The following is a 20,026-nucleotide window of genomic DNA, read 5'->3' as shown; positions in this document are numbered from 1 at the left end:
AAGTAAGACAATGTGTTTGTGAATTAATAATGATCATATTTGTTAAATCGAAAGAATAAACTTATTTATTGATTGATAACAATAAGAAATCCAATTTAAAAAAAAAAAAAGTTTAAACCTCTGTAAAAAACATAATGTCATACTTGTGCTGTTGAAACAGGTGAGAAAAGAGGAGAAGAACAGGCAAGTCAACAAAAAAAAACCTTGCTGTGAGAGAAGTTATATTCCTGATGGATCTGTGGGATTATGAATGGAAATGTCTCGGGGGAGTTTCCACTCTTCTACTAATTGACTGCTGCATCACAGGAGCAGTCTCAGTGCAACATGTGGTCTCATTTTTTGGGAACCTGATAGCATGCTGGCTGACGCACTACCTGAATTTGTACTAAGCAACCATCTGATTTCCAGTAGCCCTGGACCCTGCAGCACCCCCTGCAGCTCCACCGGCTCCCTCCTCCAATCCCCTTCCAGAGTTTTTATCATCAAGGCTAATTTCTGCCTGTAATCTGATTAGGGGCTCTGAGCTGCTTTAGCACCCTGCTGTGCTGTCTCTCTCTCTCTGCACACACACCTGCACTCATTCTGGTGTGACTCCCAGTCTGTGTGGGTTGCAGCTTGCGTTGAGTCCGTCTCTCTCTCTCTGCCGTAGTTGTGTGTGGGTGTGTGTGTGTGTGTGTCACCTCCGTCTTTACCTGTCCGCTGCCCCCGCTGTGAGCAAACGGCTGTGAGCAGGCCGTTCTTCAGTTTGCCTTTTTAAACATGTTTCGAAACCCCTGGATCTCCAGTTTCCATGTGAACCATGTGCAGCCGTGTAGGGAAGGTAAGGCCTGAGGAAGAGGAACCACTGACCTGCCGTTTTCTTCCAGTTTGATTTTAGCAGAGTGACACGGTTATGTTTCAGGTTTCTGTTTGCTTTGGTAAAGTTAAATTAAAGTAGAGACAGTCATTGCTTAAACTTAGTTTATTTGAACTATTTCAATGGTTTTTAGATGTTAGAGACATGCAGGAAGTTTTCTTTTAAAGCTGCATTTTGTAACTTTTACAAAAATGCGTTTTACATCTTTGTTAAAAACTGTCACCATGTTTTGGTGTGAGACAAATAATCTGTGAAAAAATGGAGCTCCTCCACCTGCTGCTATTGTGGTCTGCAAAAATGCACTGCTCCTGGTCAAAAACAACCCATCAGAGGCAGGAGGAGGGTCTTAGTGCTGTCAATCATGCTCATGTATGCACTGCTAAATGTGCTAATGGTGGAGAAACAATTCACCTTAACAGGAAAACTATTTATTTGTCGTCATTGGTGGCTGCTAACTACCTGAAGAATGGTAAAAACAACTGGTGGCAAAAAAAAAAATCTAAATGTTGCTGTTTCTTATTCTGAAGCCCTTTTCATGTTTTGGGTCTTTGATGACATACAGATTTTATTAAAACATAATTTTTTTTTTTTTAGCAGATGAAAAAAACGAAATAAGCACATTACACACATTTTTTCATTTTATTTTAATGACTTTTGAGGCCGTTCAGTTGTTTAAATTTGCTAGTTTTGGCAAAATGTTTGGACACTCCTTCTCTACCCAATGTGAGTAACTTCTCTGAATCTCGTTTTAACCAAAAAAATCACCAGACCCAGAGACACACCTGCTGCTTTTGTTCGCTTCATAAGTTTTATATTGAAAGAAATTGATTTGGATAAGTTTTTCTCTTACATGAATTATTTTAATTTTGATTCTTTAAAATAATAAAATTTCTACATAACTTTATGTTTTGGTCTCCCCAATGACAGCTATTGAAATATAAAGTAATTGATGTTTTGTTGAGTTACTTTTTTACTTGAGTAATTTCTTGGATGGCTACTTTTTACCGTTACTATTGAGTAGAACATGTAGAAGTAGTGATACTGTTACAGTCTCTATGTTCACTCTACCCGCATGAGGTGTTGATACCTCACTTATCTCGTTAAATTAAACTCTCATTTAGCTGAAAGCTGCAGCCAAGTTCACCTGTGGAGTCTATTTGAAGGCTCTGAGTATTTTTAGACAATCCCTCGTCTCATCATGCCGACTTTAGCGCCTAAGTTGCTCCTTGGTCATCTCTGTCTTGAACCTCTGACTGTTTGTGTAGCTGGCAGCCTTCAGGGTTTCCAAGGGAAGCTAAACTGGCATCTGCATCGAGGGGCTTTCCACCAGAGGAAGGATATTTGTGAGGCACACCTCTAGCATGTTTCCCCTCAGGCTTTTGGTTTATTTAAAAACAAATGATACAAATATTGTGGTATTTATTAATGCGACTGCATGGAACACATGGAAATGAAACTCAAGCAGAATCGTCTGTCTGTATTTCAGAGAAAAAACAACTTTGTGAACTACCACTTTTGGCACCAACAAAAATTTTTGCCTTTTGGGATTTGATCTGTTCCTGTCACCATGAGAAGTGAAGAAGGCTGCAGTGTTTTGGCACAAAGTTTTTGGAGGCCAAAATTAGTCAGAGGGACTCTGGAGGCGTCTGGAGCAGAAACACGATGCGTCTCCTGGGTGTGACATAAGAGTTAAAGGGTCAACTATCAGCTGATAGTGTGGCATAAAATTGACCATAACATGAACTGCAATCGACTTTTGCTGTGGTAGAAATTTAACTGCTGTTGTGATAAAGTTTAATGTTAGTATAGTAAGTATTAAAGTTGAATATATGAGTATAAGCTTCAGTGCACTAATTGTTTTCATAAATGTTGTATTAACTAAGCCCTTTAAATAATGTTTAAACTGGGTTTTTTCCGATTACAGTACACATCAATGGTTTTAAAACAAGAATTTGATGCAAAAGTTTATTATGAGTAAAAAGTATACATATGTGTTCAAATATTTACCCACAAACTCACTAATCTAAGAATAAATCTCCTTCAGCATGCAGATGGAAATGTGTGTGTTTTGTTGATCTCAGCGACCGTCTTGTATAATTATGGCTGAATATTTGAGTTTTGTTCTCATCAGAATTGGTAATATAGAAATTACAGACTGTGATGTCAAAACGGTGATGGGGACAATGAGAAACATTTGGATTAATCACAGACAGTATGACTATTATAATATTTAGTAATAATACTGCAGACATAAGAGGTCTTTAAATTGTGAAGTCTTTATTATTGAACTGAGAAAGTTTATGAATATTTATAAATAAGGTTGGGAAAGAGACTGATGACATGTTAAAAAGGCAGAATACAGCTAATAAATTGTGATTTTTCCTCAAAACACAGTACCTGAAACTGTCAAAACAGGCAGTAATTCATCTTCCAAAGCAAAACATAACAAAAATGCATACATACAAAGTGCAAAGAGCAAAACCACATCAATCTTTCACTCTATGCACTTCATATCAATCTCCACAGATCACAAAGAGTTCATGGTTTGAATAGAAAAAGTGTTATTGTTTTATTGCTGAGTGTAGTTTGATTATTGAAATGTCTGCATCACTGAACTGAAAATGGTTGTGTAGATTATTTAATGTTAAAAATACCATCCTGTTTCTCTTCTCAGGATTTGGATCTAAAGTTCCTACAAAACTTTCCAGCTCAACCTCTTTACCAACAGAAGCTCTAAGGTAAGAAAGGAAAATGTTTCATTCTTTATGTTTTAATCACGTGTGTATCTTAGTGACATAAGTGTTCTTCTTAAACAAACTGATAATGTTCTAGCAGGAACCAGAAAGAGTGGATTGACAGGTTGCCATCAAATAAAACACGCACACACACACACACATGCACAAACACACACTCCTTATTTCTATTACCCATGATGCTTTGTGTGAACTGCGTTTGCAACTTTGAAAATATTGGAATATATTTTTAGTTGGACCATAAAATCATATCTTCATTTTCATCTTTCAAAGAATGACCTGATGAAATCGCCTGCTGCTGCTTTGTCAATTCCATTTTCACATGAAAAAAGAGGGAAAAAAGTTTAACTTACATTTTGTTTTGAAAACTTGTGGCAATATATACTGTATATATTTATTCTTTGCAGCCTAATTCAGTCAGTTTTAAAACTACATTTTGTAGCTGTATGGTTGAAGTCTTTGTCTCTTCTTTCCAAACTTTTTTAAAATCACAGATTGGACAAAGAGCCTCTGCAAAAAATTGTTTCTAATCTTGCCTCAGATTAACAGCTGGATTTAGCCTCGGACTTGGACTGAGCCATTGTGACACATAAATTTGATATCTCAAGATTTTCATGATGCCGTTTATTCACTGTTCATCTAAAAAACATCAAAACCCTTTATGGAAAAGTCCAGAATTTAGGAGACTGAATACAAACTCGTTTTTCTGTTATTTGTGCATTTTAAAGTAGGTCTACAAGGCGCTGCTGTATAATGTCAACCTTTATGTTTATCAGAGGGAATTTGCTCAGAACTATGTTCAGTGCGATGCTGTAAAGTATCTGGAACAGCAGAAACTTCCCCAAGAACTGTCTGCAGTAGTTTAAATGTCACCTGGGAACATATTTATTAAATAATCATGGAAAAGATGGTGATGCACTGTCTTGTTATTGTACTTGTCCATAAAATGGTTTATTGATGAGCAAATATAATTCGATAGGGCTTACCAAGCTTTACTTTCATTGTCTTTGCTTAGGCTCTACTTCTAACTTGCAGTGTAGAAAAAAAAATCAAAGTTTCAACATAATTTTCTGGACTAAACATGGGCAAGTACTGGGTTATAACCCCATGGACATCTAGTTTTTAGCAAGTAGTGTTATGAAATTGATTTAATAGAAATCCAGCAACAAGTGGGAAGTCCAACAGAGTTATATTACGGATATTTAATATGACATAATGTGCATCTTTGGAGAAATTCATGATAAGACCTCAGAATAAACACTAGTTTTCTGTCAGACATTGGTGTAGACCACAGGTGTTAAACTCCAGTCCTTTTGGGCCGCTGTCCTGCAACTGTTAGATGTGCCTCTGCTGCACCACACCTGAACAGAATAATTATTTCATTAGCAAGGCTCTGGAGAACCGATCTACACAAGAAGGAGGTAATTAAGCCATTTCATTCCAGTGTTTTGTACCTGTGGCACATTAAAAACTGCAGGACAGCGGCCCTGGAGGACTGGAGTTTGACACCCCTGGTGTAGACAAACAAAACAAACATAAAATATTCAAAAAAAATAGGAGAGTTTTCTAAAGAAAGGAAAGTCGTAGTTACAGGTGTGGCCTGCTGGGGAAACCTTTGTTCATCTTTTTCCTTTTGGATGGTGTGACATTATTTAATGACCTAATTCTTAGTTTGGGCCTTGATGCCTTCAGCAGCAGCAGAGCTTTTCTGTGACCTTCCATCACCTCTTAAAGATGAGTCAGCTGAAGCCAAGAAGCGATCTGGCTGTCTAAAGACTCTTACGTTTTCCATTCTACCCTTTAAGAGCTTAACTGGGAGGCAACTTGACTTCTTCTCTTGTATAAAGATGGTTCACCTCTCATCCACTTCTGTACTTAAAGGGATGTAAACTGGTTCGTCGTAGGGTAATGGGTTAATAGGAATGAGTTCTTGATTTGGTCTTTGTTAATAACGAACCTATTTTAACTTTGGTTGATTAACCTTAATAATAACCAGGATGTGAATAATTTACTCTTTTTTTATCTTCTAAGTTTTCAGAGTGACTTCTCCGTAAAAGACAAGACCAACTTGGTCAAGAGTGTTTCAGACACAGATGCCAAACTTCTGGTCGTTCTTCCCAAGGGTGTGTATCGATAACACTGAATACAACAACAACTTTTTTATGACTTCTAAATGTTAGATTTATTTGTCATATTTTTAGTGTCGGAGTTGAAAAAATACTTTGAGAAAGCTATCTGCAAGGATCTGGAAATGAACAGGTGAGCATAATTTGATGTAAACACAAAAATCCCGACTTGGTTTTAAAACAGTGGTTCTTAACGTTTTTTGAGGTACCGAACCCACCAGTTTCATATGCGCATTCACTGAACCCTTCTGTAGTGATAAATAAAATATGTTTTTTTCCCCCCAAATTCAAGACATAGGGGTGACCCAACTAGACCCTGGTTTGGTCACCCCATGATCACTAAGTCTTCCTAAAAGGTGGAGTCTCTGAGAACGGTTCTTCAAAATATAGTCAGTGTTTTCAGCAAAGTTGAGGTGACTGTCCAGGAACGACCCAAGCTATTTAAAATTTGCCACAGTTTCAACAGGTTGGCCAAAGAGAGAAACTGGAACCACTTTAAGATCTTGTTTAGATCATTTAATTAGCTCTACATTCTTAAGAGAATGAAAAATTTATAATAAATAATAAAGACTTTGCGGTATTCTGATTTAGTAATGTAATCATATTAGTTGTGTTACCACCCCCACGCCACTAGAGGCAGTAGCAACCCCGAAAAGATGCGACTAAGGAGCAGATTAGGGCTCCTCCGCAGCTCTGATTGGCTAAGCAATGTAACGTGATCCTCTGCAAAGCAAGTGATGGCAAAGCGGGGCGTCATCACGACTTTACACAAGTGTGTCTTTATCTCCGCGGCAGAGGCTCCGCCGAACCTCTGAGACCGACTCACCGAACCCCTGGGGTTCGATCGAACCAGGTTAAGAACCACTGGCTTAAAGTAACAGTTCGGCACGTTTTTGACTTGCTTAACTTAAGGGATGGATGGATGGATGGATGGATGGATGGATGGATGGATGGATGGATGGATGGGCGGAGGAAGGGAGGGAGGGAGGAAGGAAAGAAGGATGGAAGGAAGGAATTCCTTACAGTGGCAAAATACCAATAATACAAAGTTGCTTTAACTGAAATTAATCTATGTTAAGTGCTGGGTGAATGCTGCAGGCAGCTGGATTTGTACTTTAGCTGATTTTTCTTCAGTACCAGTGATTTTTTTATTCAGCTTCATGTTGCTTTAGACAAGTAATTTAATAATTTATTAAAACCCGGGAGTCCTTTTTTAAAAACCCGGGAGTCCTTTTCTAAAAAACTGCTCTACGTAACGTTGCATTGCACATTATGTAACACAGACATTCTGCATGTGTTCAGGTATAAAGTGGTGATTTATTTATTTTTTTCTACCAAACCTGGATATTTTCAGTACATGCACTGTTACACCGATGTCAAACTCCTTTACAGCATCTTTTTAAGACTTGGACAGGTGAAGTGTTGCTGACTTTCTGGCTCTAACTTTAATCTCTTTTAGGAAAGAAAGGATAGCCCGGCGGCTAGAGGGGATTGAAAGTGAAGCACCACCTGCTCTGGTGCCAGGTGGTTTTGTAGCCAACAGGATGCTGGAAGAAGATCCGCCTCGGTACACTCGTGCTTCAGACCCCTGTGAGCCTCGTGGGATGGGTAAGCTTAATTAAAAAATAATAAATAAATAACTCTTGTCTTTTAGTCACTCTTTACAATTAACACTGGTATTTTAATTTGTCAATGCAAATAGTTGTGTAAGCATATTTAAAGGGGATATATTATGCAAAGGTTTGCGCATTTTTGTGCTTCCATTTTGGTTTCAACTGCTTCTGAAAACAGCCTAAGTGCTTAAAAAACACCCAGACAGTTTTTGTCAATAAGTTAATGTTTTTTGATTAAAGGACAATGGTCTGTTTCAAAACCTTTCTGAATGTAACGTCACAAATCAGGAACCCCAGGGAAGCTCCAGCACGTTTGGTCAGCTGGATTTACCACTGTATGTGCTGTACAATGGCTGCTGGAAAAGACAAGTGTTTTGTTGTTGACTTACCATCCAGAAACGACTTACTGGGTTTTAGTTGGTTGTGCAGGAGGCTCTGCTTTTGCTTTTCATAGATGTACGGTTGTATAATTGCGCATTAGTTTGTGGCCATTGTCACATGCGAGTGTAAATGTTGAGTTTGGGGATGTGACCAGCAGCAGCTTATTTGGATTTAAAGTGACAAAGTGTCCTAAACAGCTTGTTCTGAAAGGTGCTCAAAGTAGTTAGAATGGAGCAGACTAAAATCTTATTGTCTTAGGATGATTTTGTGCAAGAAAAATGCAATGAACATGTTTTGTGTAACCCATAGACTTATTCTAACCGGTTTGAGGAAGTACAATAGGTCAGGTTTTTGCCTGTGATGGCTATTTAAGTTCATTTTGTCATATTTTTAAAGCATGTCAACAGCCCCCACATTTGTAGAAAAGACTATATTTAATTCCAACTGTAGAATTAAATATTGTGGAACTATGGAGGGAGGTTGATTTGGGCCAATGTGATAGCCTATTTACCTGGACACATAGCTTTGATTGAGTCAGCAAAGAACTCTACTTTATACCAAAGTTCACATTTGTTGATCAGATAAATTAATGTTGGCATAAATCTAGTTATTACAAAAAAAGACTCAAACTTGCACAGTCATTGCGCGTTAAATAATGCAGTCAATCAATTATTTCCACTGTTTACCCTAGTGAGGCGTTACAGTCGAGAAGAGATGGAGCCGCCACAGAAGAAGGTGACCTCTCCAGACAGAACACCGCAGGTGAAAGGTGGCACTGGCAGCGGACGTCCAGAGCCAGTGGTGGTGTACGTCGATCCCGTGACATTATCCACCTCATCCACACCCACGTCAGGTCCACCGTCCAACCTCAGCTCCAAGGCCGAACGCATCGCCCGCTACAAAGCTGAGCGCCGCCGGCAGCTGTCAGAGCGCTATGGGATCCTCCTGGATCAAGAGGCGGACACTGAGTATACACCGCGCTACCGGTCACGGCGTGAACAGGACAACTCTGACCGGCACATCACCGCCAGGAGAGACAGAGAGAGAACAGAGGTGGAGGCTCACGGACGGGAGCCGAAGGTACCATACCGCTCTGGAGTGGGCCGAGTTTACATGACCACACACCCAGATCCTGCCTCTGCTGACCCACCGAGGCCGGCCCACTCAAATCAAGCGCCTCCCCCAACTCAAGAACGACCGGGCAGATTCTCAGAACAGGAGAGAGCGATGAATGTGGAGAATTACCGCCGCGGCAGCGCTCAGGAGCGCTCAGTCACATCTAAAGGCCGGATGCAGGAGCAGCACCAGCCTCAGCCACAACAGCGGCATCACACCCACCAACACGACGTGTCCCACCGAGATCCAAGCCCCGCCTCCACCCGGAACTACACAATCGCCGCGGTGCCGAGCTCTCCTCGCACAGCGCGCCGTGCATCTTTGCCCTCCACACGCTACGGCATCTCGCCTGGGGATTTATTCATAGAGCAGCAGGCTCAGAGCATCCTCAACAGGCAGGGGTGAGTATAAAGAAACATGGCACTAGTAAGGGCATTGAACCTTGGGTGAAGACAATTCACAACAAATGTCTTCTCAAAGCTCTTTATTAAAAATAACTCAATGTTACATATATTCCAACTGATCCTAGTTATCTACCACAACCAACTATGAGTTTGCAAAAACATAGCAAATGGTTCAGTGGCTCAGTTTCCATTGGCTGCCAGCAGGTGAAAAACTGAGGTAAATGAGACTTAAACGCCTAAAAACAAAAGCAACCATCATAACCTCTGTGTGTTCGCTTAGTTTACTTTGTCAACAAAAAGTTTGGAGAAAAGTCTGTGGAGAGTCCAAATAGACAATTTACCTACTCACAGCAGGTTTTAAACTTGGAAAATGTTGTTGGTGTTTCTACATATGATGATTTTATAGCCCAATCTCTCCACCTGTTTCAAGTTGTACAGGGTTATGTCCTGTGAGGCGAGTCCTTTTCAAGCAAATTGTACTACTTTATTAATGTGCATCACGTTTTAGTTTGTTCATAGGGTCTTTGTGTGCAGCAATGGAGTAGACAAGTTAGATAAATATGTTGCTGTACCTAAGTATACGCTCTGGTTTGGTTTTGCGACGGCGGACATATTTTTCGTTTACTAATGAATTTTGAATTGTCAATTTAAATTTAGAGAGAGGTCTGCTTCTTATCTATACGACAAAACTCTTTTGTGAAAGAAGTTAAGGAAAGTCTACATTATTCGGAAGTTGTTTATCCACTTATGAAACTTCAAAATCCCTAAAAAATGAAGATATAAAATGGAAGCAGTTTATAGCAAGTTCCTTGTGGACAAGTACATAGCATTTACTTAAGCAGTTGTAAGGGTCTGCTTAGTAACGATGGTGTTTTTTGTACTTTTTTAATTCATTAGCTGATAAAACCAGAGACACCAAGTAAAAGGAAGATACTTGTAGATGTTCTTTATTTAAGAGTACCTCAAGTTTTGTGACAGAAGATGCTCAAATGGATTTCTAGTCAAAGGAAACAGAAATATAGAAATATTTGACATTGTCCAAGGGCAGTAATTTATGTGGTAAAGAGTCACTTCCTTGTATTCTTTCTGTTTGGTAGTGCTGATGTGTGACTCTAATCAGTGCTTCGTCACTCTTCAGATAGCTTTAAAAGTCCCACTTGTGGCCTCATCACACTGATTGTACACTCAAGAAGCACAAGCAGTGTTCAAGCACTTCCTGCCATTTTAGATAAAGCCGATTCCCTTCACTTATGTCCTGCTTAGCGGTCCACAATGAGATTAGAGTGACCTTTGACTACCAGAGGTCATTGGGTTAGAGATGAAAATAGCTGGACTTACTATTTGGCATAAAGACTTTCGGGAGGGAGAGTTGGATTCAGACTTGACTCCAATGGCACGCTGTTACTTGATCTTGCTGTACTAGAGAAGGATTTAGGAGCTGATATGGGTCCCATTATTGTCTTATGTTCGAGACTTTTCCACTGTAAGTTTCATTTAAAGGTAGCATGATTTGCTGAGATTTTAAAAATTGCTGCACAAAACTGAGACATTTACATTAACAGATTTGCTTATTGCCACCATGTGGTTCAGTAACGAGTAAAGCTGAATCTTGTAGGAATAACTTGCAGTAGTCATTTGATCAGACTTTATCAGCCTCTCACATCCATGTGGAGGAAGTCAGGACTTTTGCGAAACTGTAATTGCAACAGTTCAATTCTTAGATGGAACATTGCTAAAATTTGATTGTGCCATTATCTTTAGAAACAAAATATTGTTTTTTTGTCTGGCAACTCTTTCTAAAAAGCAACAGTTTCAGTTTTTTCCTGATTGCTCAGTTGTGAAATTTTAAACCTAAGGTAGTAATGAGGCTTGGGATCCAATTTATCTCAGCACTTAATTGGCCAAACTCAAGGTGAAAATGGGCAGTTGTCTTAATTGCTCCCACTTGTGAAAAACACTTTCTCACCGTAGAAAGTGATTTCTAATTGGGACTGACCTTATAACCATTCTCTAGTGAGAGCAAAAATTGCTTTGCTCCACCAGGGAAAGATCCATCGCCAATACTTTTCCTCCCTGTCATTACATTAAGCACAGCTAAATGCTCCAAAACAACAAACTTTTGCTTTTGTGGAGTTGATCACACTGATTATCATTTTTATTTGGGTTGCAGCACCTGACTGAAATCCTTAAATCCCAGAAATAGAAAGGATGCACTTAATTTGTGCCTTGACTGTGTCCACTGGGGCAGCAGTGGCTCAGGGGTAGGGATTTGTCCTGTAACCAGCAGGTTGCTGCTTCAACCCCTCCTCCCCCTGTCTGTCTCAGCCTGGTGTCACCGATTGTATGACAGCTTTGCTTCTGTCAAGCTGCAAGAATGACTGGGTGACTCTATAGTATGAAGCACTATAGTGCTTGGATTTGATGAAGTGCTATACAAATGCAGGCCATTTGCCACTTTTTGTGTAAACAGCCATCGAAAGCTGTAGTCACAGTTCTATGATTGTTTCTGCCGCAATGTCTGGTTGGTATTTTCTAACCAATCTTTGTGTAAGGTAGATGTTATTTCTACTACCTTGGGATATGAATTTGTTGGTATTATGACAAGGATGTCATTCTTTAATTTTACTGAAACGTTAATGTTTGACATGCATTCCTTTTCCAAGAATCCGAGTAAGAGAACGGTTGTCCAGAGAAGAAACACCACGGAAGCACCCTGACCAAAGTCCAGACAGGAACCTCCAAAACAGACATCATAGTCATGGCAGCACTGTGAAGTATATACCACAACACTCAGAGCACACCCAGCAAAGGACAGTGTCACAACCTCAACCAAGTCTGGGTCACCATCCTGTTCCTTTCACATCTGAGTACCAACACTCTGGCCCTGCTGTGGACCCTCAGCCTACTGTGGCCATGAATGCTCCATTGCTGACTGTGACACCTTCAGGAGTCCAGGAAGTACAACCACGCAGAAGAGTGAGTGCCGACCAAGTCTACGCTGCTCATAGGGAGGCAAGAATGGAAGCAAGACAAGTCCTAAAAGAGGAGGCACAGACGGAGGGCCTGCTAAAGAGCAGGAAGGCAGTGTTGCCATCTGAAATTCGTCGAAGGGAACGCAGCGTGGATGATCCTCACAGGGGCCTGTATGAAGACATGGAGTGGCAAAACATCAGTCCAGAGAGGAGGAGGAGGAGTCATGTAGAGGAAGATTGGGATGATGAGCAGCCAAGAGAGAGGGGTAGGGAAAGAAAAGCTCAGAGAATCAGGGAAAGAGTAAGAGAGCATCCTTCTAGCCATGACACCCAAGAGGAGAGAGTTTGTAGACCTATGCAGCCTGCCTACTCCTCTGTACGTCAGCAGCATAGACCGGATCAGTCCTTGGAGCCGGTGCACCATCCGGAGTCCCGAATAATGCATCATGAACCCCCAGAGCTGAAGCAGTATGAAGCCAGAAGGGCTGAACATACAACTCAAATCCAGCAAGATCTTCAAAGAGAACATCAGTACAACCAATTGAGACAATCTCAGGAAAACCAGAGACAGTCTCAAGGAGAGTATGAACTGCAAACAAAACTCCCCCCAAGGAAAGTGGAGGACTTTCAACTACAATATCAAAATCCCCAAACTAAAAAAGAGATGGTGTCTCTGCAGACAGTTTCACAGCATCAGAGGTTGGACTCAGCTGTCTACCTCCAGAGAGGCTCTTCTTTGCCTCAGGCCAAACACAGAAGTATGGAAATAAGTGGAGGGCCCAAACCCAAGATAAGAACCCGCTCCATGTCAGACATAGGTGTAAGTCAGCACTCCATCATGTATCACACTGAGAGAGCAGGAGCCGGGAGAGAGGCTGCCAGAATTGCCCCTCCACCTGGGGTAGCTAACGGGGAAGTGGGCACCCTGGACACAAGGGTGTCAGTTGCACAGCTGCGACACTCTTACCTGGAGAATGCCAACCGGAAGCCAGAGCTGTAGGTTCACTGGCATGAACTCGCTTGCATTTTATGAATAACAGTTTGTTAGTGATTTATTGATCATTTGCAACTAAATTGTGGATGAATAATCCATCTTAATAATGCCAAAGCTGCATGGATCATGTCTGTTGGTCATTTCACCAATATTTGCATGTTCTGTTGATTCATTCAATTGAAATACTTGCTTGATCTTTTTAAGAGCAGAGCAAGAGTCCATCACAGGGCAATAGAGAGACAAATGACAGCATCAAGTATTCAAACACTCAGAATGGCAGTTTGTTGAATGAAGCCATAGCAGCTGGAGAGAAAAAGGAGGGAACATACAAAATTAGCATGAAATTGCCCAAACTAAGACTAAAATCTTGCAGTGAGGTAACAGTCCTAACCATTACGCCACTTGGCCCCATAAACATTACCAACAAATGTTTAATTGTGGTAATCCATTTGTCTTCTGTTTCTTCCAAATCCTTTGCCAAGCCCAGGTGTAAAATGTAATCTATCTCCAGCAGTCCTTGGACAGATGGCAACCTTGAACTGGTTACCAACAAAGAGATCTTCCCTAGTGTGCATGTGATGAAGAAAACGAACAATCCCATTGTTAACCCAGGCATGCAAGAAAAAGCATAACTGCATTCCCATGTCACCCTCGTTGTGCTTATTGTCGCTATAAGGCTTTGCTTTTCTTAATTTGACTGTGATGAACATTTTCTTATTCTAGTTTCACTTTCTTTTTGTATCTCTCGTCAAACATTTTCTACCAATCCACTGAAGTGAGACAGCTAAAGCAGATCTTTCAGCTACGGATGTGGAGCCAGCTAGCAGCAGCGGCGATGGAGAGAGAGAGACTCGAAGGCCTCGACGTTACATTACTCCAGGAGACAGTCGCACATCAGAGAGGTTTCGGACACAACCCATCACTTCTGCAGAACGTTTGGAATCTGACAGGTGTCTATTTGTAATCATCTGGTGATAATAATAATAATAATAATAATAATAATAATAATGATAATAATAATAATTGTCAATAATGCTAATATTTAATGTTTTTCTCCAGATCACGTCTTAGCCCAACACAACTACAAGATGCTGAAGGTACCTGCAGCCATGCTTTTAAATTCTTTCTTTTCACAGCTTTCCACTTCACCCTGATCGGCCATTTTTCCTAGTTTGATAGTAAAGATATGATTATCTAGCAGCACAAAAACTTTTTATGCCCAAATTGATTAAAAGATGTTAACAGTGGCAGACTTTTCCATCCAGTCTTACATGTTCGTACTAGAAAATGGTACCGCAAAATGAATGAACGCGTCTTGTTAAAAAAGTCTCAACATAGTTAATTCGTTAATTCATTGGACCATGTGTCCCCCAAGACAAAAACAGCACAAACAATGCCAAACTGTTTATGTAATGATATGACTCAAAACTAAATGTAAGGTTATTTCCTCAAGGAGCTAAAAGCTTGCACACAGCGCTAACCTAAGCAGATGCCACTGCTAGCAAAACATTGGCTAAGATGTCACATTAACAACAAAATTAATTCATGTCTAAAATAAATTTTGTGGTCATTTTAGAAAATAAATGCGTTAGAACTAAAATGTGTCTTTATTTTTCAGAACGTGAAGAAAAGGTGGATGAAAGAGCCAAGATGAGTGTGGCTGCAAAACGGTCCCTCTTCAGGGTGCATTTTTAAAATTTTTTCTCTTGCAGTAGATATCAGATAGATATTTTTAAACATCAAACAAAGTAAAACCGCAAAATAAACTACTACTTTGTCTTCACAGGAATGACAATCTGTCTTATTTCACAATAGTTATGAGGAGTTTTAATATTTTTTTTACAGTATTTTATGTAGGGCCTATATCATGACTTTATATAGGATCAATGGTATTGCTAGTAGTAGATATTTTGCTAACATTTTGTTTCAGGAGTTAGAAAAAACATCAGATGGATGCGTTCCCAAACCTCGCTCACGAAACGCCGCCGTGGAACGACGCCTGAGAAGAGTTCAGGACCGTGCGCACACACAACCTGTCACCAACAAAGAGGTGGTCAATGCTTCCAGGTAAATCATGCTTTTATAGTCATTGTTAATATTTTGTAATTTAAAGACACTGTACTGCTGTTTTTCCTCATTATTTAAATTTGTCTTAAATTTTTAGTGACGCTACGACATCATCACAGCCAGAAGGAACCCCCACAAGTCCAAGTCAAGTCCGCAGCCCTACGGCAGCCTGCACCAGTGTAACTAGCATCAGGTGAGCGTGACACATAAAGACACCGAACAACTTCTCTCAATTTAGGTTAAAATTTATAAAATTCTGTCCAACAGACTAAATGATTCTAAAATAATTCAGCCTTAGCATTATGTTAATCATGAAAAGAAAAAGCTGAAGTTGTTTTTGCAGCCATCTATCCGTCTTCATCTCCCTCTCCTGGTTGTATGAAGGATATGCAGTTTTAGCTCCACTTACTTTATTTGCTGATTCTCTGATTCACGCTGCCTGTAGGGCAAAAACCTGTCACTGTTTCTACAACAGGCCATTGCCATACAAAGTGTTGATGAAGAAGTGTTTTACTTGCAGAGTTTTTTATATGCAGATCATAAATATCAGTGAAGATGCTTGTTTATGGCTGATAAAAAGGTCCAAGGTCGAACCCTTCGTATGCCATAGGTGTGTGTATCTTGTGATTTGTTTACAAAGTTTTACTCACCACTGCAGAGATTACTGTAACCCTTGCAAACATCCAGGTGCATTACATGATAATCTGATCTACTTATGCTTCTGTTGTAGTGTCTGATAAGCTTAAACAGTTGGAGCAGTCGGGTTTGCTTAACAATAAACAAGAGTGTGAGGATTCTTATCATAAAACAAGCAATCTACATTGTTTGATTTGTAAACTTTTTTGACACATTTTTAGCTTACTCATATTTATTATGCCTTTATTATGTTGTCTTAAAGAGAACTTATTATGCAAAATTCACATTTTGAATGTTTGGGTCTCAATTGTTTCTATAAACATTCTAAGCACTTAAAAAGAAATATTCATATCTTTTGGTGTCTGGAAAATGAGCAGTTTCAAAAACCTGCCGGATGTAAAGTTACAAATCAGCAGGACGTGCCCATCACCTAGCAACCCCAACAAACCCAGCCCATTACCCAACAAACCCAGCCCATTACCTAGCAACCCCAACAAACCCAAACCATTACCTAGCAACCCCAACAAACCCAGCCCACCACCTAGCAACCCCAACAAACCCAGCCCATTACGTAGCAACCCCAACAAACTCAGCCCATTACCTAGCACCAGCATGTTTACCGCTGTACTTGTCGTACAATGGCTGCTGAAATGACAACTGCTTTGTTGTTCACTTACCATCAAGAAACCATTTGCTGCATTCTCGTTGATTGTGCAGCAGTCTCTACTATTGCTTTTCAAAAATGTACAGTTGTAGAATTGTTGGCAGCCATTTTCACCTGCGAGTGAAAACTTTGGGTTTGAGGAGGTGTCGTCAGCTGCAGCTTATTTGGATTTAAAGTGACAAGACAGCTAAGACACTAAGACAGCTCATTCTGAATTGAGCTGAAAACAGATCATGAAATCTTATTAGAAGGATTTTGTGGAAAAAGTGTAAAGAATGTGTCTTGTAGAACCCATAGACCTGTCCTAATCTAAATGTCACTTTTAAATATTAAACAACTTGAAATTTTACTCAACATGGTAAACGTAAAATTTATATTCCTCAAATAAATAAACATGTCATCTGCACATTTTTAATTTTTTTTTATGTATAATGACTTCATTTTCAGATACTGAAAATATGACTGTCACTTCCACAGCATTCACGCCTCTTCGCAGCCAAGCTCGACAGCCCAGGAGCAGGAGACAGAAACGCAGGCCCTCCAGAAACAGAGCCAGGCTGCAGGAGACGGCCAGGAGCTTCTGCCTGAGGAGCCAGACTTTTCCACACTCAGTCTGTCTGAGAAAATGGCCCTGTTTAACCGCCTCGCACATACCACGGCTAAGGCAGAAGAGGGCTCTCGAGGCGACACCCGGCAGCGAAGAGCCAACGCCCGCTTCCAGACCCAACCCATCACCCAGGGAGAAGTGGAGCAGGTACCGCCATTTCACTACATATTAACTTGTCTGAAAATGTTGAGGAAAATACTTTATATCAAAGGTAAGGATGTTTTCCTTCACAGGAGGGCTGGGCAATGAAAAATTAAAATAAAATCTACAACTTTTTTCATATTGGATCCAATTTTAATAAATGTTTTGTACATTGTTTTCTAAAAGGACTTTACAGATGACAGAAAGTGTCTTCAAAAAGTGGCTTTTATTTCAATCATTCCTTCCAGGAGTTGTACAATGAGAGTATTACGACTAGACTATGAGAATTTTTGTTTAATTCTGAGAATATGGGCATTATGTTAGCAGTATAAAGTAGCCAGAAAAATATCTTAAAAGTAAAAAATGCTTTCCAAACAAGATGGCGGCTCTTCATCCCTCTGCACTATGGAAACCAGGGAACGCTTTGGTGAAAAACATCCAGATTTTCCAAAAATTAAATCTTCAAAATCCCAAAAAAATTGATTAATCAATAAAATGAATTTATCACCCAGCCCTAATTGACAGTCTATCATGTTTTTGATTGAGTTTTAATATTAGTACAACTCCTCTGACTGATGCAGAATCCTTACTTGTTAGCAGTGAATGTAAAAAATGCTGTAGGATGGCAAAGCTTCACAGAAAAATTGTGCGATCTAAAAAAAATAACAGACAGGATGTCAGGTGCTTTTTTTAAAAAACAGTTTGCCTTCGTCATGCTGTAGTCATGATCAATAACTGGTGTCCACACAGGAAACCGTAACCTCTGCGGTGTGTAACAGGGATTTAGACGCCCCTCAGGGAGAACACGTAAGACCCCTCTGCTGTCAATGTCTGGTTCTGGCTTGGTATTGATCTGACTGGTCCTGCTCGTGAGTCGTGTTTGTGCTTTATATGGTAGCGGCTTAATGTCAACAGCTCCAGCACGGTGGATATCAAGTGTTGCTTGCAGCATGTAATGGACAGTCTAGGGCAGTGTTTTTCAACCATTTTTGAGTCAAGGTACACTGTTTTAATTGAAAAAATCCTGAGGCACACCACCAACTAAAATAAAGATACTCTGTAGGGTATATAGTCTAATATATAGTCTATATATAGTCATTCTTATCAAAGTCTCTTGAATAGGAATCAAATAAACACAAAAATGTATTTTTATCACATTTTACATTTCTTATTTCAAATTGCACTTAACATATCCACTTCAAAAATACCCCTGAACAGTGCCACAACACTGTGGTGTTAAATTTAAAGAAGTTGTAGAAAACTTCAAAGTGTTTTACAAACTAATCCACAAGCATCTTATAGCCGGAATACAGAAAATAATTCTTATTTTGAAAGAAGCAATAATATTTAGGAAACATTTCACTTCATATTCACTGTTACAATATGAAGAGTTGCATGTACAAAATGTCAATATCTGTATATTTTACCCACCTGGTGTGAAACCTGTGCATGTTTGGATGAAAACAGCTGATTTCCTGGCAGAAATTGAAGAAAGACAAAGCTCTTCCTCAACAGCTCTMAGKCTCTCTCYGTTTTTAGTTTTTATAGTAGCCAGACTTGAGAAGCTCACTTCACACAGATATGTTGTGGGAAATGGACTCATGTTCTTTCCAACTACTGCTGAGCTTCACTGTCTTTTCYATCACTGTCGTCAGTCTTTCTAGATTCAGTGCTCTCACCGCTACCTGTAACATTCGTGCATCACTAATTCTCGTTTTAATCTAAAATGCTCCGTACCTACTGCCATCTAGTGGTAAGAGCATTACATGATTACGCCGCTGCTACTACTACAGCAGATACTCGAAGATGGCATTATTTGCAGACAATTCATTTTCAAAACACCTTTTAAAACCAATTACCGTATTTTTCGGACTATAGAGCGCACCATACTAGCATCTTCAATTAATAAAATAAAATAAAATAAAAACTGGAAGCTGCTCTCGGTTTTCCATTAGGACCCAGCAGAATGCCTCGTCCTAATAAATCTGCTGGACGCAGCACTCCGTCTCCAAAGCCAAACCATGGTTTCGTTCACACCGAGCTTATAAGTGTAGCGGCTCTGTTTCCCTCCTGTAGTGCCAGATCGACAACCCTCAACTTAAAAGCTGCATGATATGAGTTTGAAAACCTTTCTCCGTCGTGCCTGCTGCTAGCATGTGCTTGTTCTAAATGAAAATTAGCACGTTCTTCTTTGATTTACAATTTTGACTTCTAATGATTCACTTCCTGCTAGACAGCCCCCTGGTGGTTGAAGAAAAATACACAGAAAAGCCACAGCGGGCTACAATCCGCATGGTTCAAAGTTAAGGAAAATAGTAGCAGCTTTTAGTCCGGAAAATACGGTACCATAGTGAAATTGAATAATTTCCACGGCACACCTGACGATCACTCACGGCACACTAGTGTGCCGCGGAACAGTGGTTGAAAAACACTGGTCTAGGGTGTCTGTTTTGTTGTTTTTGATTGCAGCTGCTTCCAAGACATGCTTGTTTGTTGCACAACAAGTATGAGATGTTTGAATGTGGGAAAGAAATCAATAAATAAGCTAGATTATTCCAGTTTTATTATTAGTTAGTCATAGGAATGTCCTGACGAACACGTTTTGTACCTGATGCTGATTTAGAAATTGGAATTTGCCAGTGGTGGGCACACTTCTGCTAATCAGCTAATATGCTAATAGCGGAGCTAATTTTTTG

General features: G+C 40.0%; 1 protein-coding gene across 9 annotated transcripts in view; it reads left to right on the top strand.

The window, feature by feature from the left end:
• svilb (supervillin b) overlaps positions 1–20,026 on the top strand; it is a 52,176-nt gene that overhangs the window by 8,323 nt on the left and 23,827 nt on the right. For 5 of the 9 annotated variants that reach the window (XM_008433944.1, XM_008433941.1, XM_008433940.1 and 2 more), the window contains exons 1-14: positions 563–820; positions 3,531–3,594; positions 5,641–5,732; positions 5,811–5,868; positions 7,195–7,343; positions 8,421–9,246; positions 11,913–13,217; positions 13,992–14,165; positions 14,275–14,312; positions 14,834–14,898; positions 15,146–15,282; positions 15,380–15,475; positions 17,060–17,336; positions 18,081–18,137. In XM_008433944.1, coding sequence (XP_008432166.1) covers positions 760–820; positions 3,531–3,594; positions 5,641–5,732; positions 5,811–5,868; positions 7,195–7,343; positions 8,421–9,246; positions 11,913–13,217; positions 13,992–14,165; positions 14,275–14,312; positions 14,834–14,898; positions 15,146–15,282; positions 15,380–15,475; positions 17,060–17,336; positions 18,081–18,137 — 3,399 coding nt within the window. In that variant the 5' untranslated portion in view covers positions 563–759. Of the gene's footprint in view, positions 1–562; positions 821–3,530; positions 3,595–5,640; positions 5,733–5,810; positions 5,869–7,194; positions 7,344–8,420; positions 9,247–11,912; positions 13,218–13,991; positions 14,166–14,274; positions 14,313–14,833; positions 14,899–15,145; positions 15,283–15,379; positions 15,476–17,059; positions 17,337–18,080; positions 18,138–20,026 lie in introns of those variants that run through there. The other 4 variants (XM_008433946.1, XM_008433942.1, XM_008433947.1 and 1 more) reach the window with 4 other exon arrangements.

The sequence above is a fragment of the Poecilia reticulata genome, linkage group LG17 (assembly GCF_000633615.1).
Source record: "Poecilia reticulata strain Guanapo linkage group LG17, Guppy_female_1.0+MT, whole genome shotgun sequence".
NCBI classification, from domain to species: Eukaryota; Metazoa; Chordata; class Actinopteri; order Cyprinodontiformes; family Poeciliidae; genus Poecilia; species Poecilia reticulata.
This window is presented reverse-complemented; position numbering and strand designations above follow the sequence as displayed.